General features: G+C 44.6%; 1 protein-coding gene across 3 annotated transcripts in view; it reads left to right on the top strand.

The window, feature by feature from the left end:
• RASGRF2 (Ras protein specific guanine nucleotide releasing factor 2) overlaps window positions 1–26,720 on the top strand; it is a 266,845-nt gene that overhangs the window by 226,452 nt on the left and 13,673 nt on the right. For all 3 annotated transcript variants that reach the window (XM_027545701.1, XM_027545703.1, XM_027545704.1), the window contains exons 19-23: window positions 7,949–8,061; window positions 16,839–16,899; window positions 17,218–17,321; window positions 19,996–20,080; window positions 23,897–24,094. In XM_027545701.1, the coding sequence (XP_027401502.1) occupies window positions 7,949–8,061; window positions 16,839–16,899; window positions 17,218–17,321; window positions 19,996–20,080; window positions 23,897–24,094 (561 nt within the window). The remainder of the gene's footprint in view (window positions 1–7,948; window positions 8,062–16,838; window positions 16,900–17,217; window positions 17,322–19,995; window positions 20,081–23,896; window positions 24,095–26,720) is intronic.

Here is a 26,720-nt window from a genome sequence, read left to right as displayed (position 1 = left end):
TCATCAGGATTTATTTAAGTCGGTGTGAAATAGAATTCAGAGTTAAAGAAGATGTCTTAAATGGAACTTATTTTCAGTTTCCATTAGTTGCCGAGACAGAACTGTAGTTTTCCCTGTAGAACTAGTGGGACTCTTTAACCTTTTGAGGATGGATTGCACTGACAGAGAAAATTCAGAGAAGCACACAAGGGACTGTATGTCCTTTGATAGGTTCGTATCTCTGCTATAAGAGTTTTCTGATTACAGGTGCTGTGGGGATCCTCATTTTTCCCGGTTTGCATTCCACATGCTCGTAATCATTCTTGGGTCTTGGAAGTGTTTCAGGAGACCACGGTGTGCCATCAGGTCCTCAGGACCCGTGAGCCTGCGTTACTGTCAGTCACCTTAGGACTTGCAGGAGCCCGCTTAACACTGGTGCATCAGATGGTTCATTCGGGTCCAAGATCTTGTCTCACCTGCTGACTTTTGCTTTTGTGTTTCTTTCCTCCCAACTCTGCTCCCCAGAGTCACCCACCTATATCGTCTCATCTGCTCGGGTAACGTTTCTCTCTGGATGGACGTTGAAGGTTCTAATTCTACCAGATTCCTATGACTCTGAGTCTGTCTTCTCTGTGGGGAAAACCTACCGGCTTTCCTTATCAGTCTTTTCCCCTCTCATGAATCCAGGAAGGGAGGACAAAGCATAGCTTAGAATACATTCTAGCATTTTGGTAAGGTTTTTATTCAAGTTAAATTTTCCTGGCATGTGGCCTTCTTTAATTAAGAAAGTTACAAAATCAGGATTAAAACCAGGCTCTTCCACACTTTTCTTTCTCCCTCTGAACCTTGCCATTATCTTGAAAGAGACAATTCCATATCAGTTAACACCTATCTAGAAACCAATGGAAAACACAGCATGTGGAAAAATTCTCTTTTTTTTCCTGAGAAATGCTTTTAAACTGGCTGATTCTCTCTTGAAGCTTAGAGATGTAGGCTCAGGAGCTATCGGATTTCAAGGTTGTAGGGCAGTATTTAAAATTCTTCTAAGCACAGCTGTTCAGGTCTAGAGGCTGCATTTTAGCAAGTCATTCACATGCAGAGTCATTTGTTAGAAAATGATGGAATAAATGATTTTCTGCATAGCTTTTTCCTTCGCGCTGAGTTGGTGTCATTCATTGCCATTTGCCTCTCCCCAGTTATTTTTGTTCTAACATATCTTCCACATTTCGCATTGTGCCTTCTCCTCGTAGCCTCCCACTTCACATCTGCTAAACTAATTTCCCAAACCGCCAGTTTAAGAAAAATTAGGTAGCTTATTATCACTTGTCTCAAAGTTAAGAACACTCCCAAGAACGTTTATCCATTCATCCGACAAATAATTGAGGACCCACCAGGCACATGCATGCTTACCAAATCTGGGGGTTAATGATATCTGGAATATACTACCTTTTCCTGGTTCATAAACTCCTACATGATGGTCAGGCATACATTTCTTATATATTCCGTTCCTCTTTGAAGATTCTCAACCTTATGAGTAATTAGTAAGTGTTGAGCAGGTACTATAGAGAGTTTAGTGTTACTATGGTATTTTTGTAGGGTTCTCTTCCACACTTAATGCCCTTTCTTTAAAATTTCAACTAGGCTGTTCTCTTTGTAGTGTGAACAAAGAGGTGGTTAAAATATTCTTGCAGTTTATTGATGAGACATTCTGGAAAACTCTATACCTTTCACTTTTCCAGGGAGAAACCCCAATTCAGAGTCATGGTTGCCCAGAGGTGGTGAGAAGGCAGGCAGACGAGGGTGGTGGCGAGTGGACAAGACAACCCAGGTACTATGCAGGGTCCCTTATCCAGCACAGTCTCCCCGAGGATCGGGTGTCAATACTGAAGTTCTAAATAAAGGTTCCCCTCAAAAGAGCTGAAATCCATAGGGGTTGACAGCTTATTATCTTTAGTTCACTAACATCCATGGCGTTCACCGAAGACTCCAGGGTGATTTGAATAGATTTGGGAAGATCAGTCAGCATCTTTGGCTCAGTTTCCCATTTGACAAAATGGCCTGGATCTAACCTAAATCTACATCACAATTTCAAGTAAAAAAAATTCATCTTCTGTAGTCAAAGACAACAGGAAACAGTAGCTTTGCATTGAAAATCGTGAAGTCAAACTTTAGGCTCTTATTTTTGAGCCTAGCACACCCAAGGCCCCTTCTTTATGACCCTTCAATCCATTAAAATTATCTATGTGATTTTACTCCACTCTGCAGTATTTCCACTTTCTTTTTAAAAATTCTGGCCACTGTTAGGAATACACTGTATTGATTACAATGAGAAGATTACTCTCATAATTCTCTTTACCCCCAAACTGTGCTTATTGAATCAGACTTTCCCAGTGTCCTAGAGTTCCCTTGGCCATATGTGGTATATTATATTCTATTCTCCTGCAAGAATGAATGTCATTTCCAAGATGCCCAAACTATCAACAGGGGTTAGTTTTAAAGTGCCAGAGAAACTGATTTTTCTGTTATATGATCTAGTCTTATTCATACAAACCTGAGTCTCAAGATCTATGTCTCAAATCATTGTTACTGTAGATGGAAGGTGGTTCGGGATCAGCATGGTAATGCTGTCGAGATGTGTCTTTCAGGCCAAGACAGCTTCACTGATAACTGCTTCTTTGAAGAGTATAGCAGTTAAAAAACTCAGGTTTTAGCCAGCATTACCTGTGTTTGAGTCCTGGGTCTGCCACTTGCCACCTGTGTGACTTGGGACGAGATACTTAGTACTTTGACTCCCTCATATGTGACATGGGAGTAATAATGATTGTAACTTGTTGCTGTTGAGGGTTGAAGTAGATAATAGAGCGATTAAAATATCATCTAGCCTGTGGCAAACTCTTAAGTCTTAGTTGTGATGATTACCTCAGGAGTTGTTCAGTAACCTAGAGAAAGTATTGACTCTCCCAGGAATTTTTAGTGTGTTTGAGTTGAGTCTGTAAGGTCTCGGTAAAATGTCCATAAGTCCTAATAGCTTACCAGGAGGGTTCTAGCGTCATCTGTTGGTAACTTTTTGTTCCTAAGCATGTGTTGTGTGTTACACTGCACTCTTTGACACCCTCCTTAAGCTGTCACCTCTTTACAGGGGGCTCCCAGACGCCGCCCCTCTCCTAAGACTCAGTGGGCACCTTCAGATGCCCCTTGTTAAGCCCCTCTCCCTGGATTTTATTGGTTAATATCTGCTCTGTGCGCCCACTTCTGTTGGCTGGCTGTCTTCCCTAAAGCCCCAGATGCTAAGATGCTCAGTGCCTGTTGAAAGAACAAGAGCTGTAGTCTCCTTTTTAGAGACTGAAGTGTTAAAAGTCTCACATTTTCTGGGCTCTCCGCCTTTGAAAGCAGACTGGTTTCTTTTTTCCAGCCTTCAGTCTCCTCAACCCTGCTTCGTGAATTGGAAAACAAAAACTAACCTAAGTAAGCTGTTGTTGTAATGACTGCAGGTCCTCTTGGGTGCCGTGATGTTTGCTGATCTTCCCTGAAAGCTCCCAGGCTCAGGCCTGGCTCGCTGACACCCGCCGGCGGGTCTGGGAAAGGCGCTGCGGACTCCCGGGGAGCCAGGCGACCCAGGAGCGCCACCTTGTGGGCGTCATTATTGCTGCCTTTGAGAAGGAGCCAGTGTCCTTCCAACACCCAGTATTCATTCTGGTTTCCCATCTCAGGACCTGGGGAAATGTAGCCAAAAATGAGATTCTAGATAAATTACAAAATGGTTGTTAGGCAAACTTACTGTCTATTGCCTACCTCCTGTTTAAATAATCTACCTCCTGTTTACTGCATGTGCCTTTTAGATGTTTCAGATTTCTTTTTTTTTTAGTATTTATTTGGCTGTGTTGGGTCTCAGTTGCACGTGCTGGATCTTCACTTGCAGTATGTGGAATCTAGTTCCCTGACCAGGGATTGAACCCAGGCCCCCTGCACTGGGAGTGCAAAGTCTTAGCCACTGGACCACCAGGGAAGTCCCCAGATTTCTTTTGATAGTAGGTACTGTTTTTAACAGGGATTTTTGAATGGCCAATTCTGCATTTTACATGCTCTGGTAAAAAAAAGAAAAAATTACGTTCTAGGTTGTACATCAGAAGATTCCGATTTTTTTCACTAAGGTTTTGAGGAGCTGCTTTTTGCATGATTTTTTTAAGTGGCCCAGTCTTGCTACTCAGAGTGTGAGCAGCAAAACCCAGGAGGTCCTTAGAAAAGTAGAATCTGAGTCCCCATTCCAGACCTTCTGCACCAGAATCTGCCGTGATTCGTGGGCACCGGACAGTTTGAGAAGCGCAGGTGGAAATAAGATGGAAGATCAGTGTTGTCCCCACACGGCCATGTCCTTAAGGGCCTCATTTCACCCCATGTGATCACATCCATCAGCCTCAGTGGCCTGGGTGTGAACCGGGTTTATGGTTCCCACCTTGCCTGCCCCTGGATCGGCTGAGGAAGGGCTGAAATCAAACACAGGAGGTCATTTTGAACATGATAAAAGCCTGTGCAAGTGTAAAGGAAAATTCTGAGTGAAAATTCTTGTTTTGTACTTAGCCATCATTAGCTAGGAGAAGGCAATGGCACCCCACTCCAGTACTCTTGCCTGGAAAATCCCATGGACGGAGGAGCCTGGTGGGCTGCAGTCCATGGGGTCGCTAAGAGTGGGACACGACTGAGCAACTTCCCTTTCACTTTTCACTTTCATGCACTGGAGAAGGAAATGGCAACCCACTCCAGTGTTCTTGCCTGGAGAATCCCAGGGACGGGGGAGCCTGGTGGGCTGTCATCTCTGGGGTCCCACAGAGTCGGACATGACTGAAGCGACTTAGCAGCAGCAGCATCATTAGCTAACCTGCTTTATATTAGCTACATGAGCAAAGTGAGTATTCACCCGTAACCATTCATCACACTTCAGATACTGTCTGGGCAGATTTCACCACGTTTGCAAAGGTCTCTCTTAGGCTAGTCTTCCCAGAGCTCAGAATAATCAAATTACATTCTCTTTTCCTTAACAAGATCTTTCTTCACACAACTTGCCTTCCTGGGGTCTCAGAAGTGTTCCCGCTGTTGAGCCCAGAATGGGCACAGTCGGCACTGGAGAATGCTTGTTGATTAAGCCAGTAATTAGCCCCCAGCGAGGTCCAAACACCGGCTTGATGTCCTTCACACTAATCCATTTATGATAATCAGATTATTTGCATCATTGAGAGATTCAACATAGCTCCAGGACTCAGTCATCACAATAATAAGTATCAAACATTCATTAAGCAAAGATGCTGGATGGCTGAGAAATCCTTTGGTAGTGCATGAAGACTGGGGTAGGTGAGATCATTAGCTGTTTACAAACGTCACTCCCATTACATTTGAAATGGTGGGAGGAGGAGGACAAAGGACAAAAAGAGCAGCAAGATATTACTCTCTTTTCCTTGCATACATTTTAAAAATAAAATCAATAGTCAAGAAGTTGTTGGGCAAAAAGTAGGTGAAATTTTAGGAAAACGTATCATCTGAAGGTGTTGCTTGGACCCTAGTGGCTCCTGCTCCTGAGGAAGTGGTACTGATTGTCAAACAGTGAAAGGGAAATACTGAGAAAAATTAATGACACTTTTTCACCAAACTGAGGTTCACAAATATTCAATTCAGGTTAAATTAGGCTTTTGTATTGTCTATAATTTGTGAAATTATGGACTTTTTGCCCCCAATTTACTAAATATGGGCTTCCCAGGTGGTGTTAGTGGCAAAGAACCCGCCTGCCGATGCAGGATACATAAGAGACACCAGTTCAATCCCGGGGCCAAGAAGATCCCTGGAGGAGGGCATGGCAACCCATTCCAGTATTCTTCCCATGGACAGAAAAGCCTGGCCGGCTACAGCCCACAGGGTTGCAAAGAGTCAGACACTACCGAAGGAACTTAGTATAGTAAAAGTATGCTTTTTTATTGGATCCATTGCAATAAGCAGTATTTTCTCTAATCATTTAAAAGAAATCAGAATGTAGTGCTTCAAAATTACTTTCTCTAAAGTTAAAATGTACTCATAATGAGTAACTTTGTGTAGTAGGGAAAGTAAACCATATGCTGCACGTGCGAAGACAGTCCGTCAGAGTCAGATCTGAAAGCAAGGTGTGGCGGCGTTCAGTTTATCTCTGAGTACCTGATAATCCCAGGATGCTGCCAGGATGCTGTCCATGTTTTACAAGAATACATACAATAAAAGAGTGTGAAAAAACTTGACCTTAACTTTTTGAAAATTTCAAATCAAGAGAAAATGCCGGAATAAAATAAAAGGTGTGGCTACACATCTGGAGTCACTAATGGCTCACATGTTTACCACATGTGTATTCTTTCCCCATCCCTTTCTCACGTTTTCTCTCGCTCCTCCCCTCTCCCCCAGGGACCTGCTCTTAAATAGCCCCAGCAAAGTGATCAAATTCAGGACAATGTAACATGGATAGGATGCTCTCAACTGGTACATAATTCTAAACTGTTGCAGTAATGCCCTGTGTAGCATTTCCCCCTCGATCCTGGATCTAATCCAGGCTCACCTCTTGCATTATCTGTGGTGCCTTTGGTGTCCTTCAAACAGGAACAATTTCTTAGTTTCTTTGTCTTTGATGACATTAGCATTTTTGCAATGTGCAGGCTAGTGCCTCCTCATAATGCAAGTGTGAGATTATGCATTTGGGGCAAAAATACTAAATGATGATTCTTCACAGAACATTACATTTGTGGGCCCATGATGTTGGTTTGCTCCATTCCTGTGACAGTAACTGATCACTGGGTTCAGGTGACATCTGTCAGATTCTCCCTTTGTATTTAATCATTTCTAATGGTGGTGTTGCAGGGGAGAGGGTACTCGACACTATTAATTCTGTTTCCGTATAAATTGTGGCATCTATTCATGATCCTTACCTGATAAGTTACTACTGCTTTGGTCAAAAATGGTGATTTTCTAACTCATATTCCTTTATATTTATTGGAAGTCCACTGTAAAGAATAATTTTCTCTTCTGCCCTCTTCATGTATGTGTCTATTTATGTGTTTGTGGGCATTAGTAGGGGCTTGCAAGTTGTTTTGACTCGGCTGGGTATTACTTACTACTCTCATTCATTTTGGTGTGCATGTGGTCCTACTCACCTTTGCCAGGTGGGTGCCCTTTCATGATCACTCCTATGTTTGTTTGACACGGCCTCATGGGTGTGTATCGTTTATTCTTTAGCATACCTGTATTGAAGTTAATTGCAGAATTTATACTTTGAAAAAGCTTTTTTTTTTTTTAAAAGCTATTGCTGTGCCCCAGCTACTGACTCATGGACCAATGGGCAAACAGACAATTAAATCAGCCCTTACAGTACAGTGAGTTATGACAGAGTGCATCATGGGAACACTGAGAACAAGCTCTCCGTGGCTTCGGGTCAACTCAGGAAGGCTCCTAGGATAAAGTACATCACCTCCTCACCCTGAAAGATGAACAGAAATAAACCTGGGGAGAAGGCAGTGCTCCAGGATAAGGGAAGCACACATCCTTTGAGGAATTCCTGTCTCTCAGGGCTCCCCTGGTGGCTCAGATAGTAAAGAATCTGCCTGCAGTGCAGGAGACCCAAGTTCGATCCCTGGGTGGGAAAGATCCCCTGCAGAAGGAAATGGCAAACCAGTCCAGTATTCTTGCCTGGAGAATCCCATGGACAGAGGAGCCTGATGGGCTGCAGTCCATGGGGTCGCAAAGAGTTGGACAGGACTGAGCACAGTACAGCCCAGGAAGCCTGTCAGCAGGGCCCCACCCCAAACCAATTAAGTCAGGATCCCAGGAGGGGGAAGCGTCTAGTTTCCATACATTTTAATTTCCATATGTAGCTTCTAGAGAATTTGTTATGAGGAATGGTGTCATGTGTCATGGAGCTAAACCCTTCGGAACTAAAATCTTAAAAATCCACTTCATTTTTTAGGACTTTGAACTCAACAATGAACTAAAGATGAACGTCTTAAATTTGCTAGAAGAAGTTTTACGAGACCCAGATCTTCTTCCCCAAGAACGGAAAGCCACAGCGAACATCCTAAGGTAAAAGCACTTGTGGGTGCCTGTTAATCACCCTGGCTGATTTGTGCTGTGTTCAAGATGATGGGATCCTCTCAGTCGGGAAGGACGTGTATTAGACTTCTGAAGCACAGCTACAGTTCTGTCCTCACTGGTAAAGCTCCCTTGGGAAGACTTTAGTCTGGGCGACATACCTGTGTGCAGGACAGTTGCTCCTGTCTGTGTGGCAGACAGTAGTTTACTGTAGAACCAAAAGCCGGGAGGATGGTCTCCTGAGGGTCCGGCGGGTGTTGCAGAGGTGTTTTTCCCTCATGTGTGTTCTGTTTATCACACACTCGTGGTTACTGGGGGTGGTGGTTTGTACCATTTCTGTAGGAGTCTCGTGTAGCTGGCTTGTGGCTGTGCCACCATAGAGCAGCTATACATTTTCTTCGCTTATTTCACTGGTCCCGAACCAATTTTACCATCAGTGTCTTCGTTTTTAATATTATTATTATTTTTTTTTTGAATGCAGCGCGTCTTAGTTGCGACACGCATGCTCATTGCAGCGCGCATGCTCTCTAGTTGTGGGGCGTGGGCTCAGTAGTTACGTCACCCAGGCTTAGTTGCCCAGAGGCGCGTGCGACCCTAGTTCCCCAACCAGCGATCTAACCTGCATCTCCTGTGTTGGAAGGTGGATTCTTAATCACTGGACCACAAGGGAGGTCCCTACCGTCGGCTTCTTAGGTGGAGATTTCCACATCCTGCAGGTTGTATGAATTCAGACCCTGCACTTGTGTGTGACAAAGTCTTCAACTTTGGGTTTTGCGCTAGAGGCTGCTTGTGTCCCATTACACCCAGCGGCCAGGCAGGTAACAGACTTTCTCGTGCCTCCTTGAACTGATGAGTGAGCTTTTTCCAGTCCATTCTACATGAAGAGGGCAGCCATTAGTGTCTCTGTGCGGACACTTCAGTTACAGCTTCCAGCTCACTTGTGGCTGTGTGTCTGTCCCTGCGTGGGGTAGGAAGCCTGGTGCCTGCTCCTCCTTTATACCATTCTGACTTTTAGCTCCCTCTGCATCTGCAGTGGAAAGAACCCTTCCTTTCTTCTATGCTTGGCTCTATTGTTTCTTCATTATCCTGAATGCTTGTGTGTAGAGGAGAATCCAGTTTAACTGAATCCATCGTGCTTTTGGAGACCTCTCCAAAAGAAAGAAGGCCGTGTGGAGATGGAGCAGAGCTTGGAGTAATGCAGCTGCAAGCCAGAGAGTGCCAACGATTGCTGGAAAACTTTCAAAAGCTGGGGAAAAGCAAGGAAGCTGCGGTCCCCAACCTTTTTGCTACCAGGGACTGGTTTTTTTGAAAGACGGTTTTTCCACAGACTGAGGGTGGGGTAGGGTGGGGATGGTTTCAGGATGATTCAAGGGTATTACATTTATTGTGCACTTTACTTCTATTATTATTACATCACCTGCACCCCAGGTCATCAAGCATTAGATTCCGGAGGTTGGGGACCCCTGCAAGGAGGGATTCCTCTGCAGGTTTCAGAGGGAGCATGGCTCTGCCGACACCTTGTGTTTGGACTTCGAGCCTCTAGAACACTAAGACAGTGAATTTCTGTTGTTTCCAGTCACTTTGTTTGTTGTACTTGTTTAGGGCAGCCCTAGGCGTGCTGCAGTCCATGGGGTCGCAAAGAGTCGGACACGACTGAGTGACTGAACTGAACTGAGCTGAGGAAGCCGTTAAGGGTCTTCAGTTTTTCCATTCTATGAAAACATCTCAGTAAACTTTGAGACTCTGTTACTATGCTATCTTCAGATTTTAAAGTTCTAAATACATCTTCAGATAAAGCCTGGTGTCGGTGGATGAGCGGTTACGTCTTTGAGTGACTGCTGTTCTTCTCTTTGTATAAACTGTTGGCTATGCTCTTTGTATTTAAAGCATGGATGATTGAAAACTAGGTTCTGGAAGTGTGGACCCCTAGTGACGTTTGACCAAATAGCTGGCAGGAAAATGGAGGTGATCAGACTGGAAAGGCTGTCAGGCCTGGGCAATTTGAGGCCTTTGTGTTGCTTCTCCCCTCCCAGCACCCATGCCAGGCATCACCGATCAATCCTGAGCACTCTCTGCCTGTGCCCGCAGGGGAGCTCAGAACTCAGCTGACTGGCACTTCTACTTCAGACGAACTTTATTTACCATCCCAGGTCTTTATTAGTCATCAGGCTTTAGATGTACAATTTTTTGTCCTGAATAAGTGACCTAAGAATTAGAGGTGTAAGACCAGTAACGAGTGGAAATTTTAGTAGATGGTCAGCCTGGGACTGTGACATCTAGCCGTCTGATTCTAGCTTTTGCAGGGGGTCACAGGTTTAAATCTTGGCTCAACCACTAATAACTGTCGAGTTTCTTAGTCAATCTTAACCTAATTTTTCTCATTTATAAAGCGGGACTCTAAATACCTACCTCATGGGGTTGTTGTGAAAATCACGTGATGTAATATGTGTGAAGAGGTTATACCTGAAACATACTTAGCACTCATGTTACTGCTACAGGCATTGTTATTATTATAAAGCACTGACTCTTGGGAAAAATAGTTTCTGCTGTCAGGGCTCTACAGCCCAAGTAAAACCAGGCTAGATCTTTAGTCAAACTCAACTTGCCTTGAGCTTCGTTATCGTATCTATAGAAAAGACATCATAATAATTTTGAAAACCTATAGTAGAATATAATCTGCAAAAATATTAAATCCCTATACTGTAGTATACCTTGGAGAAGGCAATGGCACACCACTCCAGTACTCTTGCCTGGAAAATCCCATGGGCGGAGGAGCCTGGTAGGCTGCAGTCCATGGGATCGCTAAGAGTTGGACACGATGAGCGACTTCACTTCCACGCATTGGAGAAGGAAATGGCAACCCACTCCAGTATTCTTGCCTGGAGAATCCCAGGGACAGGGGAGCCTGGTGGGCTGCCGTTTGTGGGGTCGCACAGAGTCGGACACGACTGAAGTGACTTAGCAGCATAGCAGTAGTATACCTGAAACTAACACGATATTATAGATCAACTATACTTCAATTAAAAAACTAATTTAATATTTTACAATAGTAAATAAATCAACAAGTGAATGCAATTAAAAAATCATTAAATATATACTTTAAATGGGTGGATTGTTTGGTATATGAATTATATCTCAAAGTTGTTACCAAAGCAACTTCCACAGTCATAACCTACTTACTACTATTTTGTAAAAGAAAAAAACAAGTTAAAAAAAAAAAAAGCAATTCCACCGATGGGGTGCCCCCTAGCTGCCCATGCAGAATTCCAGCTTCTTGTAGAGTCTTTCCAGGTGTTCTGAAAGTCCCAAGAAATGTGCTCAGGAACGAACCCAGTGATTTTTCTGCCTCAGCACCTTTATTCACGCTCACAGCTCCCAGGCCATTTGAGGGAGACCCCTTCCAGCACTGCCACAGTTTCTGTGGAGATGCTGCCTGCAGTCTTGTGAAGTTACCATTTCCCTATTGAAAAGCTGAGAAAGACGCCACCTGCCCCGTCCCTGTGCCCCCTGGGCCCCAGAGCAGCCTCCCTCAACCCAGAGTCTCTGTCTTTTGTGAAAACAGCTCTTCCCATGTCTTTCTTAGTTCCACATGTTTCACTGTAAGAATTCAAAAGTCACTCATGGAGCCTAGCAGGAAATAGATGTTACACTCCCCTGTCCATTCTCCCACTTCTGACCATCTTTCTTCCCATGAACCCAAAACAAAAGCCTTTGTTTAGCCCTTAACATAAGGACTTATCAACGGAAGCCGACAGATACAGATACTGGTCGGTCACCAGCCCATCAGCTGAGCCAACAGCCAGATCCTGAGTCCTAGTCTGGGTCAGCTGAGCCTCTGGGGCACTAACTTATCTTCCCAACAAGCTAGTGAATAGATTTGTGCAGTAAACCCTGCTACAAGAAAACAACTGGTATTTGATTGAATTTCTCCTGCCAAATAATTCATTCCACTTGCATCATGTTTGAGGATCCCTGGAAAATCCCACGGATGGAGGAGCCTGGTAGGCTATATAGTCCATCGGGTCGGTAGGAGTCGGAGACGACTGAGCGACCTCCCTTTCACTTTTCACTTTCATGCATTGGAGAAGGAAATGGCAACCCACTCCAGTGCTCTTGCCTAGAGAATCCCAGGAACGGGGGAGCCTGGTGGACTTCTGTCTGTGGGGTTGCACAGAGTTGGACACGACTGAAGCAACTTAGCAACAGCAGCAGCAGCAGCCCCGGCACATGAGATTGTGATTATAGGAGGAATACATCATAGATTTGTTTTTAGGGTTTTTGATAATTTTCCATATCAAATACTTATGTGTGTGAAATTTATGTTTTTAAAAATCATATTAGAATAATTAGAAAGCATAGTAGGAAGTAAGACCTAGATAGAACCATCAATTGAAGGAATGTTATCGTTCATGGAATCTCTTTATGAAAAAGAAAGTGTGGGGTATAGGAGAAAGAAACAGAAAGCAAAAGGATTATTTAACAACTCTGAAAAGTGTGAAGATTTTCCTGTTCATTTCTTAATTTGAAAATAAACAGGGAATTACTTTCAGCTGAAACCGAGAGAATTTAGTAATAAACATTTCATTGCATTTGTGGACAGCTGCCTTTAAAAAGTGTGTCAGAGCATGGATAGCAATGGGCTCAAGGAAGCCTGGGAGGAAGGAAAGTCATGCCTGAGAAAGCATGGGAAGGATGAGGTGGTCTGGTAGGTCCCAGTAGCAACATGAGATTAACCCATTCACAAGGTGGGGAGGAGCAGTCTGAGGCAGGCCATGCCATGGACCCAGGCATCCAGTCACAGCAGCAAGCAAGCAGCCCAGAGGGTGTGGAACGCTTCAAGGGCAGAGGCCGGTGCTCTTGACTCTGTTTTTAAGACTACATGATTTCTGCATTTGAAGGGGAAATTTTCTAGCTGTAAAACTTGCATAATCCCACTTCCTCTTAGTTTTTTTTTCTCCTGGTATTGCATTATAGGTCCACAAATATTAAAATGATCATACTGCATGATAGAAACCCAGGATCCCAGAGTACTCATCAAACTCCAAAGTAGTCAGAAGACTAAGCAAATCCATCCTCTATTGGAACTGGACAGAGTTAGGGAAGCCTTCACATCCGACAGGAACTTTTCTGAACATACCTCCCAGTGAATATGTTAGGATTGGGAAAGGTAAAAAAAAAAAAAAAGTCCTGATATTAAAGATTTATATGTATTCAAGTCATATAACAGTGAGCCATGACACATGTATTTAAATGCATGATACATTAATACAGTACAGTGAAAACTTTCTGTGACGAACCATCCCCACCTCACACAGTGTCATGGGGGTTACTTTATGATGAAGAAGCTTGATTGGCATCAGTAGTGTTATGGCCCTGATTGTGAATAAAAACCTCTGCTGAAGACTTTCATATTCCTCCAATGTTGTCTGACTAGCTGGCTTCTGAATCTATGTAGTATAGTTTTTTGTAGACAACTAGCATGCCACTGAATGAAAAGAAGCAATGATTGACTTCCTGGATGGTCAACTGGAATGGCTTCAGTCATGACAAGGGGACCCACAAACCTCACACAGACCCTAGTAGTATCAGACTTTTTTGAAGAAGAACTACTTTATTCAAATTGTTTCATACAGTAAACCAGATATTCAAATGAACAGGCCAGGATAAATGGTTTCCTTGGTTTCATTGAATCAGTTTACCAGAATCAAAGGAAATTCAGGAGACTGTGTTTCTGTGAAACTTTTACATCAAGCTAAGGTACTCACATGTGGAGGTTTACATGTTTCAGAGCAAGAGTATTTTACGTGTGGGTGTTTATGTATAGCATTTATTTTGTTCAGACCCATTAGAACTTTTACACCAAAATGACATCTTGCCCCTATTCCAAATGGTTGTCAGGGGTTACCTCTCTTACTAGACAGAGTCTGTTCACCTCCTGGCTTGAGAATGTCTTCAAAGATAATCATCCATTAAGTTTTTTACTTTATAGTCACTTCTAATTTTGGTGTAAAGTGTTTTTTGACAGCTGGATCATCCTCACTTATTAAACACATTTCTACATTGTTTTGAGCTATTTCCTTGGTTCACATCTACCTTAAGAATTCAAAACTTGCCATCACTGATGAATTCATGGGTGGGCATCAAATTCTGGGGCTGGTTCCTTAATGATAACACAAAAATCTTTTGTAAAACAGCAACGTCACATGCTGTTTTATGGCAGAGTATACATTTCTATTGGAGAAGGCAATGGCACCCCACTCCAGTACTCTTGCCTGGAAAATCCCGTGGATGGAGGAGCCTGGTAGGCTGCAGTCCATGGGGTCGCTAAGAGTGGGACACGACTGAGCGACTTCCCTTTCACTTTTCACTTTCATGCATTGGAGAAGGAAATGGCAACCCACTCCAGTGTTCTTGCCTGGAGAATCCCAGGAACGGGGGAGCCTGGTGGGCTGCCGTCTCTGGGGTCGCACAGAGTCAGACATGACTGAAGTGACTTAGCAGCAGCAGCAACAGCATACATTTCTATGGTTATCTTTAATCTTGTTGGGGATCACAGATTCCCCAAAAGAATATAATGGAAGCCATATCCTCCCCCAAAAAAGAAATGCATGAATATATGCACACATTTGTATGTCATTTCAAAAAGGTTTATGGACCCTTAGAGATTATTTAGTGATACTCTAGGGTTAAGAGCTTTTGTTCTAAGGGGCCCTTTTGAAAGAGATAGCCTTTATTTTGATCTATAGAGCAGAGATTCTTTTGAAGAGAGAAATATTAGGTAACTTAATGGGACCAGACATAGCTTGGAACATTAGAGTAAGATCACTGAGGAAAGGAACATTTGAAAGAAGTGAAATAACTTCTGGACCATTTCTTTCCAAGTAAAGAATATTGCCCAACCTCATAAAAAAGATCTTTTCCACAGCGACGCATAGTTATGTGGCCACTGATCTCTCTCCAGGAACCTAGGCTACAGTAGAAAGAATGACATGCACTTTGGGAAAGAGCTTTCCCCCTGTGTCTGACCCTTAAGTGTGAGGTAACAGTTTTTGGAGAAGGAGTTGTGTTTACTTATTTTTTCCTCACCTTCATCTGCCCCTTAGCATATGGTGACTTTTTCTTCTCACAAATGATATGGCTAATTGCAGGCAAGAGGATTGCCACTCCTATGAGCTGGGAGGATTCTGCTCCCTTGTAAATAGCCTAGAGCTTTTTTTTTTTTTTTTAAATTTTATTTTATTTTTAAACTTTACATAATTGTATTAGTTTTGCCAAATATCAAAATGAAGCCTAGAGCTTTTGTTGGAGAGAAGGAAGACAGAGGAAAGGGAACTGACCTTTTTGGGTGTGTGTTCTATGCTGGACTCTGGAAGCAGTGCCTTTCATAAGCCTGCTCATGACAAGCAAGAGCAACAGGGAAGCAAACTGAACCAAACCCTGGGCCAGTTAGTCCATTTCATTGAGCTTTTGTTTCCTCATCTATAAAATGGATATAATAAAGCTTTACTTAAAGCGATTTTTTATGATACAGGAGAGAGTGTGTGTCAGATGGTTCGCATGTTCCTAGCACATAATGGGCATACAGTTACCCACCTCAGTTGATTTTGTATTTTTAAGGGGATAGTTTTGTTTTAATCCATTCAGAACACAACAGAATATCATATCATTGTTGCTTTTTAAAACTAGCATCCTCCAACAGACAGGTACACAGTTGGGCAGTGTTTAAATTTTTTTAATACTTTTAACACATGATCGTGCCTTCATTTTAGGACACCTAAAGTGTTTGGTCCAGATAAAAGTTATATAATCAGGATTAAATAACCCTGGACTCTGAACTCTGTCGGACATGAAGTATCACTCTCACTCTGAAACCAGCACCTGCCTTAACTTAGGAATTCTTTTAATTCATTTGTCACTGATCAAAAATATATTGGCTAACAGCTGAATAACACCAAGTGTGGGGATGGATACAAGACCAAATGTGTCTTGGGAAAGCCCAACTGGGAAGCAACAGGGAAGAGTTTACCTGCTGGTCTTTGCCTGGCATTGTTCAAACTCTTGATACTTGGAAACTATCCTGAGCTTCTGGTCTGCCTGTGCCTGGGGAGGGGGCAGCTCTGCATCTTCTGCCTCAGCACCAGCGGTGCGGGGGTGGGGGGGGGGTACAGGGCAGGGGCTGGAGGAGTGTGGACGGAGCACTCAGCCTGCTAGAAACCGTGACTGCCAGCAGTGCAGGGCGCCCGGATTCCTGGCGCAGGTCCTCTCAGTAAGGCAAAGCCCCAGGTCACCCTCTGCTTCGCTCTCACGGTGGGTGTTTTACTTACAACCTTGGGCTTCCCTCGTGGCTCGGATGGTAAAGAATCTGCCTTTAGTACAAGGGACCCAGATTCAATTCCTGAATTGGGAAGATGCTCTGGAGAAGGGAATGGCTACCCACTCCAGTATTCTAGCCTGGAGAATTTCATGGACAGGAGCCTGGCGTCATCTATGGGGTCCCATAGTCGGACACGACTGAGTGACTAACACAGCACTTTTGTGTACAACGGGCTGACTCCTTGTTATAAGTCAGCTCTCTTGATGATCTTCTTCTGCCTTTAACATGTGCATCTTCTGTTTTCTGGACCCCATGTCTTCAACACAAGTCCCCACAGTCTCGTAGACCCAAACCCTCTGACTTTCCACCCTGGGGGAAACTGAACTGCATTTTTGTCGTTTCATTCCTGGCCTGTCTATGTTCTTTTCATGGAGGATATTTTGACTTTTTTTAGGGCCCTTTCACAAGATGATCAAGATGACATCCACCTAAAACTAGAGGATATAATTCAGCTGGTAAGTTGAGCCATAGTCTTATCCTGCACAATTAATTATGTGTGAGACTTAACCTCGCAAAGGCAGGCACTGTGCCCACAGCTGGTAACTGGGGTCCGGACTATATGTTCTATCCCTGAAACTGTGTAAAAGGGACCAGATTTGGCTCAGCGTTTAACATCATGGTCCATGATGTTAATGCTGCCTGATATCTCTGAGTGCTCCACCATTTTCTTCAGAGCTGGAATCCGGGGTGGACTTTGTACTCCAGCAACTGCAGTGAGCTGACGGGTACCTGGCTTCGAGGTGTGTGCCATTCCCTGCCCTCATCTCTTGCAGACGGACTGTCCGAAGGCCGAGTGCTTCGAGACCTTGTCGGCCATGGAGCTGGCTGAGCAGATAACCCTCCTGGACCACATCGTTTTCAGAAGCATTCCCTACGAGTGAGTGTGCGCCCACGGCCGCAGCGCCCCCCACCCCCACCCTGCTGCAACCCCACGTGTGTGCACAGAGCTGTGGCTTTTCATCTTATGATGGTTTGGACCCACTTGAATGTCTTTGGGTTCCAGGTTATGTTGAAAATATTGATACAGAAATATTGGAAACTCTCAAGATGGTCACTGTTATGCTTCTGTATGTACTGCAGTTAAACATAGAATGTGAGTTTCTCTGACCACTCACATCCTAATGTTATAGAAACCTTTATGCAGCTGTAACAGGTGTTCTCAGACTTCATGGTGCCTAAAGTCATTCAGGAGACTTGTTAAAAAATGTACATTCCTAGGTGCTTCCCTCAGAGATTCTGATTCTGGTAGGTCTGAGGCCCAAGAAACTTCATTTTCAATGGGAATTCCAGGTAATTCTGTGTGGTCCAGGACTATACTTTGAGAAACATGGATGTTGGGTCAATGCTGTAAATTCCGCTGCAGTTCTTCAGCCACATCCATAAATCTTCAAGTACTGCTGACCGTGGCAACTCCACAGCAAGACAGATTCCCAGGACAGTGCTTGGCATAGAGTGCATGTGGAGTGTGTATGTGGCAAGTGGATGCTGTCACATAACAAGCATCATTGCCTCATGTATAGAGGATGGTGGCTCTTTCAGCCGCCCGCCTCCAGCAGTCCTCCAGCAGGTCCACACACAGAGCCTCTGTTTGGACAAATAACAGCTGTTGGCCCAAATCCTCTGTGAAGTCCTAGCTGAATGGAAGGCAAGGAAGGGGCCGAGCAAGAGGTCTAAGGGAGGTCCGTGTCGTGTGTAGAGCAGGGGGCACCCGTGATGATGGAGGCTCTGGCGTAGCAGCATGGGGGGTCATAGGTCAAAGGGGCATAAAGAGCAGGGCTAGCGATGCTCCTGCAGACTTTTCTGTAATGCGTTTGTCTTATTTCCTGCCTCCTCTTTCAGCACTTGTAGACCTATCCGTGACAGGGTGAAGTAAGTCAGGAAGAGAAAGACAGATATCATATATTAATGCATATATGTGGAATCTAGGAAAATGGTACAGGTGAACTTATTTGGGGGGTAGAGATAGAGACGCAGGTACGGAGAACAGACATGGACCCAGAGGGGAGGGGGATGAACTGGGAGATTGGGACTGACATATGTTCTGCCATGTGTATAACAGAGAGCTAGGGGAACCTGCTGTATAGCACAGGGAGCTCAGTTAAGTGCTCGGTGATGACCTAGAGGGGTGGGGTGGGTGGGGAGGGGGTCCCGGAGGGCGGGCTTGTATGTATACATACAGCTGAATATACGTATTCACTTACGTTGTACAGCAGAAACTAACACATCGCGAAGCAACTATACCCCAATAAAAATAATTAAATAGCATCTGCCATTTAAAAAAAGGAATGTGGCCCCATGGCCGAACAAATGAACCCATTAACTATTTGATGACTTGAGTTAGGAGCCTCTTCGCCTTCCTCCTGACAACCCTTCTGTGCAATGAGGATTCAGGAGGGACGGGGCATGACCTCTATGGAGGAGGAGAAAGAGCAAAGCCTGGACCTTTGTGGTTGACTGTGTTGTGGTCTCTTCCTGGGATGCATCTCACCTCTCCTCCTGTCCCCTCTGTGCTGCTGTGAACATGTACCAGTTATTTTCCTCCATGGAGTTAGCACATCTTGTATACAACGGCCTTGCAGGACGGGAACAGTAGTACCGTCTACATCACGGGACAAAGGTCGTTGCCTAGGGACTCAGTCAACATTTCTGGATTGAGAATGTGTCAGAGTAATTTCTTTTTAAGTTATTTTTGGTAGTGCCTTGACAAAATAATTCCTGTATGCTCCAGCTTGATTGTCCCTTGCTTGCTGTGATCCCGGGACCTGCTCATGAATGAAATGAAGGAGCGGGAATGTTATTTCGAAGACAGACTTTCCACCAGGCTGAGCTCCCCCTGCCATAACTGCCTTCCTCAAATGACCAGGCTGCAAAGTGCTAACACTGGTGTTTGTTCTTTTAGCCCTTCCCACGTGGACTGTTCTGGGCTCTGGGGAGAGCAAAGGAAAGTCCCTGCCTGTGGAATTGACATTCTCCTGGAGAATGTCAGAACAAAGTGGAGGAAAACATGCTGTTGCTGATTAATATTTTTGGTAGTGATGAATTTTTTGAGCCTTCTGCTAAGCCTTAAGATTTTTTAAGCTGATCCAGGGGAAATGGTCTTGGTTTCTGAGTTAGTACTTAGCCTCTTTATTCCTCTTGTCTTTGTTTTCCAATTTCAGAGAAGCCTTTATTATGATCCTAATAAGGACACAGTTGCAAACACTTATCCCTGGAGAAGGAAATGGCAACCCACTCCAGTATTCTTGCCTGGAGAATCCCATGGACAGAGGAGCCTGGCGGGCTACAGTCCATGAAGTTGCAAAGAGTTGGACACGACTGACTATCACTCACTCACTCCAAACATTTATAAGAGAAAGCTGAAAACCGAAAAATCTCTTTCTTTTTGGCATCCAGTGGTGAAACAGTAGAATTGGGCTAAAATTCATCTGAGATGAAGCAGCAGCAGTTGAGCAGTGTCAAGTTTAATTTATATAATATTCATAATAGATATTCAGGACCCTAGATACCCTTAAAAAACTTAATTGATTTTGTGTTTTGCTTTGAACTTTCAGAGAATTTCTTGGGCAGGGGTGGATGAAGCTGGATAAAAATGAAAGAACACCATACATTATGAAAACCAGCCAACACTTCAATGATGTGAGTAACCATAACAATGAAACCTTGGGCGGGAGTGTTATAGGAAGATGAGTATCAGGGTCTTCAGACTCCTTCTCTAAATTAAAGGAAGTCTGCCACTCACTTCAACAAAATTGATGGAATGTTAAAAAATAAGCTTTAATCTCTTCTATGAGTTCACAGTGATGTGATAACTTCCAGTTACCTTTCAGTCCTAAAGGTTCACTTTGATGGTACACACATCCCATGAATGCTTAGTGATGCATAGGTGGTGTTGCTCAGTTGCTGAGTTGTGTCCAACTCTTTGTGACCTCATGAACTGTACCCTTCCAGGCTCTCTGTCCTCCAGTATCTCCCAGAATTTGCTCAAATTCATGTCCACTGAGTCAGTGATGCCATTCAACCATCACCTCCTCTCCCACCTGCTTCTTTTCCTGCCCTCAATCTTTTCCAGTATCAGGGTCCTTTCCGATGAATCAGCTCTTTACATCAAGTGCCCAAAGTACTGGAGCTTCAGCTTCAGCATCAGTCCTTCCAATGAATATTTGGGGTTGATTTCCTTTAGGATTGACTGGTTTCATCTCTTTGGAGCCCAAGGGACTCTCAAGCATAGGTCGTTGCTGTTATTTTTATCATGGTCATCATTACTTCATGGTCATAGATCGACTAATTCTGACTGCACTTTGTCACAGGCCCCTGGTGGTGCTGGTGATAGTAAGGCTGTTTTGGTACAGCTCTTCTTCATTATTACTGAACGATCAGTTCAGTACATTCCAGGGTGGGAAGGGACCTCTTTGAGCATAATCACAGTGCTTCTGAGGCTGTGTGCAGTGGTTACCAGCTGTCGGTTCATCTCCTCTATTCTTCTGCAGCAGTAAGGCGGAGTTGCTTTTATACCCTCCAACTACCTGTTGGTGCTGTTCTAATGGTCTTAGTCCCGTGGAAGAACCACAGACGTTGGAGTATCTTCAGGTCTATGCGGGCAAAGGGAAGGCTACCGTGTCAATTCTACTAAACTATAGTAAAAGGGATAATGATAATTAAAAAAAAAAAAAAGACTGCCAGGGACCCTGTAGGTAAATTAGTAAATGATTCAGAATCAAAATACAAAACCGTACAAATCCTCAGTACAGTTTTTCTGTTTTCTGAGGGTACATGTGTATTAGATGTTATCACATAATAAGCATCAATGCAGCTGCTTCCTAAAGGATAGGACACATGCCCGGTTTGGATCACTCTCTGAGAAACAGAGGCCCTGCTGTGGACCATAAACCTTTTTTTTTTTTGCCTGTGTTGTACATACACTTGGGATGTAATGCCTGTTAAATCAGAGGTTCAGATCGTGGGTCCCAGACTGTGTGTGCCAGGCTCCAGACCCACAAGTCTCTACTTAAAATAACGTGATTGGCCACTGTGTCCAGACTGCACGTAGAACTCATCACCAGCCCTTCCCAGACCTGCCAAACCCACTTTTTCATCTTATTCTGTATCCTTGGCCATGGGTGATGGCCCTGCCAGCCACTCACTCACTCAACCTTGGGGTCTTCCCCACCCTGCTCACCCCTCAGGACACCAGTGAGCCCTAAGTCTACCCATGTTTCAGACCCTTCTTTCCCCTCCTTTCCCATGGCCATAACCTTGATCTGGCCTTTCATTCTCTTCTCCATGAGCTCCTAACCCACCAATCCCCACCCCCACGCCATCTCGCTGCCACCCAACCCTTTCTTCACACAGTGTCACAGAAATAACTTCTAAGACCCATCGAATTGTAGTCCTGTCTGTGATGACATTTTGTCCATGGCCTTTCCTCTCGTCTTCTTGATTTGGCCGCAGCCTCTCAGCCCGGCCTGCAGGAGCCCGCCCACCTGTCGTCCTTGTCTCTCACGGTCCCCCAAGCTCCTCACACAACTGTCCGGCCAGGTCCCCCACGCCACCACACCTTCTCTCCCTGTCCCTTTGCAGATGCTTGGATGGGAGACAGTGGCTCCTCCTACTCCTCCTTCAGGGTTCAGGGCCAGGGCGGGCGTGACCTGTTTCCAGAAGCCAGCATCTGTCCCACGCTGCCTCCAATTCTCAAGCTGCCCCCACCCCCACCCTTAGCTTTGCATCTCACTGTGTGATATTTACTTGAGTCTGTCTGACTTCCCCTCACCTTCCCTCCTAACCAGGCCTAACCAGGCCCAGCACCCTAAGGTCAGGGAGACTGATTTATTTGTTTTTCCTGTTCTCACAACCTATAAGAATGCCTAGTCCTTAGTAGGTGCTCATTACAAAATAACTTATCAATGAATATGCACACGTGGAGGCCCTGTGACCTAAGATGCTCGTGTTTGGGCTCAGTCATGTCTCTGACTCTCTGCAACCCCAAGGACTGTAGCCCACCAGGCTCCTCTGTCCATGGGATCTCTCAGGCAAGAATACTGGAGTGGGTTGCTATTCCCCTCTCCAGGGGATTCTCCCAACCCAGGATTGAACCTGCATCTCCTCTTTTGGCAGATGGATTTTTTTTTTTTTAATTCACTGAGCCACCTGCGAAGCCCATCACCTAAAATACCTATGGAATTATCAAAGAATGGGTGTACTCATCAGATTTAGTGTATGGATAGGAGATTATGGATCTTTTATTCCTCTTGTTAGTTATCAATCCAATTCTATCCTTTTCCTTTCCATTTTCTAAGTCTTAAGCATCTTAAGGTGCCTCTTTTTTCTCTTGGCTTTAACTAATAGGGGATTCCCTAATAGCTCAGTTGGTAAAGAATTCGCCTGCAATGCAGGAGACCCTGGTTTGATTCCCAGGTTGGGAAGATCCACTGGAGAAGGGATAGGCTAACCCACTCCAGTATTCTTGGGCTTCCCTTGTGGCTCAGCTGGTAAAGAATCCACCTGCAATGCAGGAGACCTGGGTTCAATCCCGAGGGTGGGAAAATCCCCTGGAGAAGGGAAAGGCTACCCACTCCAGTAGTCTGGCCTGGAGAATTCCATAGACTATAAAGTCCATGGGGTCGCAAAGAGTCAGACACAGTTGAGCGACTTGCACTTGCACTTAACTATTAGAGTTATAGCACTTAGCTTTGAAACTGTAGGTCCCTTTCACTGCTGGTGGAAAACAAAAATCAGCAAGAAGGTGAAAATGTTCTCTTCCCCTGCACGAAGCGTTTCTGGTTTGAGAGTTGGTAGGTTAGAATTTGATTTGATTGGAGGGAAACGTGTTTTCTTTCTCTGTGATGGTTGAGGTTTCTAGAGTGACTATCCCCACGTTGTTGGGACCCAGGGAACATGGGGAGAGGCCCCAAGAATTGAAACCTCTGATCTGCAAAGGCTGCCATTCCTCAGGGGAATAGCTCATCCTATGCCTTTCTTTCAATAATTTTTGGAAATGACTTCTTCATCAAAATTACTGATTAACAAAAATCACCTCTTCCCCCATCAAGATTATCCCAAACAGTTCCTTTCTTCACTCTCAGAATGAGCATGATTACTGTTAATAATGTTAATAATAATAATGTTATTATTACAAACTTTAGTCTCTTCAGAATCTGGATCTACAACGGACCATGTCCCAAAGGAGAAATCACAAATACGTACTTGTCAGTTCACTCAGGGCAAATTCTGTCGTACCTCCTCCTGAGGAAAATATACATTAATAAACACTTATACATTAATACCTTTCATTGAAAAAATAAAACTCAGTTAAGCCACTCAGAAACAAAGATGAACCGTGACCTTGCATCCCTTGCCCCTCGCTTTCCTGACGTTGCTGTAGATGATTCGGGTACTGTCCCTGCATGAATGGCCTTGGCTCTTAGCTGGCCTCTCTCGGCTTTTCCGTTGTCTCAGATGAGTAACCTGGTGGCCTCCCAGATCATGAATTACGCGGATGTCACCTCCCGAGCCAACACCATCGAGAAGTGGGTGGCGGTGGCGGACATCTGCCGGTGCCTGCACAATTACAACGGCGTGCTGGAGATCACCTCAGCCTTAAACAGAAGTGCCATCTACCGGCTGAAGAAGACCTGGGCCAAGGTGTCCAAGCAGGTGAGCGCCGGCGGGCGGCACCTCCCGCCGCCGGGGGAGGAGAGTCTGGGAGACCAGCGCCAAGATAAATATTACTGATTAGGAAATAATTAGCTGAAACGAGCAGCTCCATTGGCAAAGAAAGTGCCAACATGGGTGATTACTGTGTTCTTACCACGTAATTGATTCCTCTCATGCGCGTTTCTAAATGGTTAATTTAAGGAGGGGAAATACAAACCAAAATATTCATTATAACGTGTTTGGGGACATCTTCAGACACTGTGGTTGACAGTTAGGAGCTGTTCACTGAATTGTTTAGGGAGGGCACGTTGACTCCGGGTGAGCACAGTGATGTCTCTGGATCCATTCTTCGTCCCTCAAAGTAAAGGTACAAGTACCTTAGGGCCAGAGACCAGGGACCGAGGGCCTGTGTGTTCACCTTTTTTATTTGTCATTCTTGTAGTCAGGTTGTTGCATAATGACATGGATGTGAAGGGATATAACTTTCTTAATTTTCTCTTAATTGGGCTCAGCTTGCTCATGCTTTTTGCTTTCATTCGGATAATTTGAAGATTCGAGTGACATCACCATTTTCCTCCTGGTCTTCGCCATGGTGTCCGTGGATGTCGGGTGTTGGGGAGGGCTTCTCTGGGCTCGTGGGAGGCTGTGTGCCCCCGCTGGTTTCCTGTTGGGTACAAGCCACTGTGAATTGCCTGTGCCTGGTGTTCGGATGGCAAGCCTACCCCATCAGGAGCATGCCCCAGGGAGCTTGGCTGATCTCATCTCAGCTCTCACTGGCGCTGCTGATTCTCTGAGGTGGGGTGTGTATCACCTCTACTACAGGCTGCCCTTCCCCTTGCTGATCCCTGGTGGGCAGGCTAACTCTTCTTTACAATTAATAAATAACTTGTTTGACCCTCTCAAAGGGTGTTGGGGGAATTTTCTAGGCTCCTCTGTGTTCTGTGGGTACCAGAGGCTAGGAGTGTCTTGCCAGGGCCTCTCTGCATATCCTTCTTCCACAGACCACTATGCCCGCCTAATTGTGGTTGCCTAGAGTTGGTGAGGGGCGTCTTCAGGGCGCCCACCTCCAGGGTTTCAGGCAGGAAGAAGAGCATATATTCTGTGACATTTCCTCAAAACTATCTGGTTTCTGTTGCTCCTGAGAGTTCAGTCCCCTCTCAGAGACACCACTTCTTACTCTATTCTATCTTCTTTTCTCTCTCCAAGCCTTTTAAATTCCTCCCTGTATAGCAAGAAACCAAGCCTAAGCTATATCTTTTATTCCCTTCCCCACCATTCCTTAGTAAAAATGGAGTGCTTTGAGAATCTCAAATTTGGCCCCTAGAACTAGCAGACTCTTCTTCTATGAAAAAAGCCTTGCAAATAATATCCACAGCTTTTTTAAAAACTGTTTAAAAAAAAACTTTTAATGTTGAGATCTTTGTAGGTTCATATGCAATTGTAAGAAGTAGTAGAAATCCCCTCCACCCTCCACCCAGTGTCCCCAATGGTTACATCTTGTGTAACTAGAGACAGTATCACAACCGCAAACTTAACCATTCGTACCATCCACCAGCCTTATTCAGACTTCATTTGTTCCACCTGTACTCGCGCATGTGTGTACATGTGTGTGTTTAGTTTTACGTGCCTTTATTACAGGGGTAGATTCACTACAGTCAAGAGACTGAACAGTTCTATCACCAGGATACCTCCTGCCACCCTTTTATAGCCACAACCACCTTCCTCCCTCTCGCTCCCTAACTCCTGGCAACCACAGATTTGTTTTCCATCTCTATAATTTTGTCATTTCAAAAATGTTATATAAATGGAATCATATAGTATATGACATTTTGAGATTGCCTTTTTTTTTATTCAGCGTAACTCCTTTGCGATCTGTTCAAGTTTTACACATATCAGTACTTAGTTCCTTATTTGGTTTAACCATTCACCCCTTGAAGAACATCTGGGTTGTTTTTAGTTTTAGCTATTACAAATGCAACGGCACCCCACTCCAGTACTCCTGCCTGGAAAATCCCATGGACGGAGGAGCCTGGAGGGCTGCAGTCCATGGGGTTGCTAAGAGTCGGACACGACTGAGCGACTTCACTTTCAGTTTTCACTTTCATGCATTGGAGAAGGAAATGGCAACCCACTCCAGTGTTCTTGCCTAGAGAATCCCAGGGACGAGGGAGCCTGGTGGGCTGCCGTCTATGGGGTCGCACAGAGTCGGAGACAACTGAAGTGACTTAGTATAGCATTACAAATGAGGCTTCCCTGGTGGCTCAGACGGTAAAGCGTCTGCCTGCAATGTGGGAGACCTGGGTTCGATTCCTGGGTCGGGAAGATCCCCTGGAGAAGGCAATGACAACCCACTCCAGCACTCTTGCCTGGAAAACCCCATGGACAGAGGAGCCTGATAGGCTACAGTCCATGGGGTTGCAAGAGTTGGACACGACTGAGCGACTTCACTTTCATTTTATTACAAATGAAGCTGCTGTGAATATTCATGTATAGGTTTTGTGTGACTATAACGTTTCATTTCTCTAGGATAAATGCCATAGAGTGCAGTAGCTAGATCATATGGTAATTGTGCATTAAGTTTCATAAGAAACTGCCAGAGTCTTTTCTAGCGAGGTTGTACCATTTT

This window comes from Bos indicus x Bos taurus, chromosome 7 (assembly GCF_003369695.1).
Source record: "Bos indicus x Bos taurus breed Angus x Brahman F1 hybrid chromosome 7, Bos_hybrid_MaternalHap_v2.0, whole genome shotgun sequence".
Classification (NCBI taxonomy): Eukaryota; Metazoa; Chordata; class Mammalia; order Artiodactyla; family Bovidae; genus Bos; species Bos indicus x Bos taurus.
The sequence above is the reverse complement of the archived record's forward strand: the minus strand, read 5'-3'. Positions and strand labels throughout refer to the sequence as shown.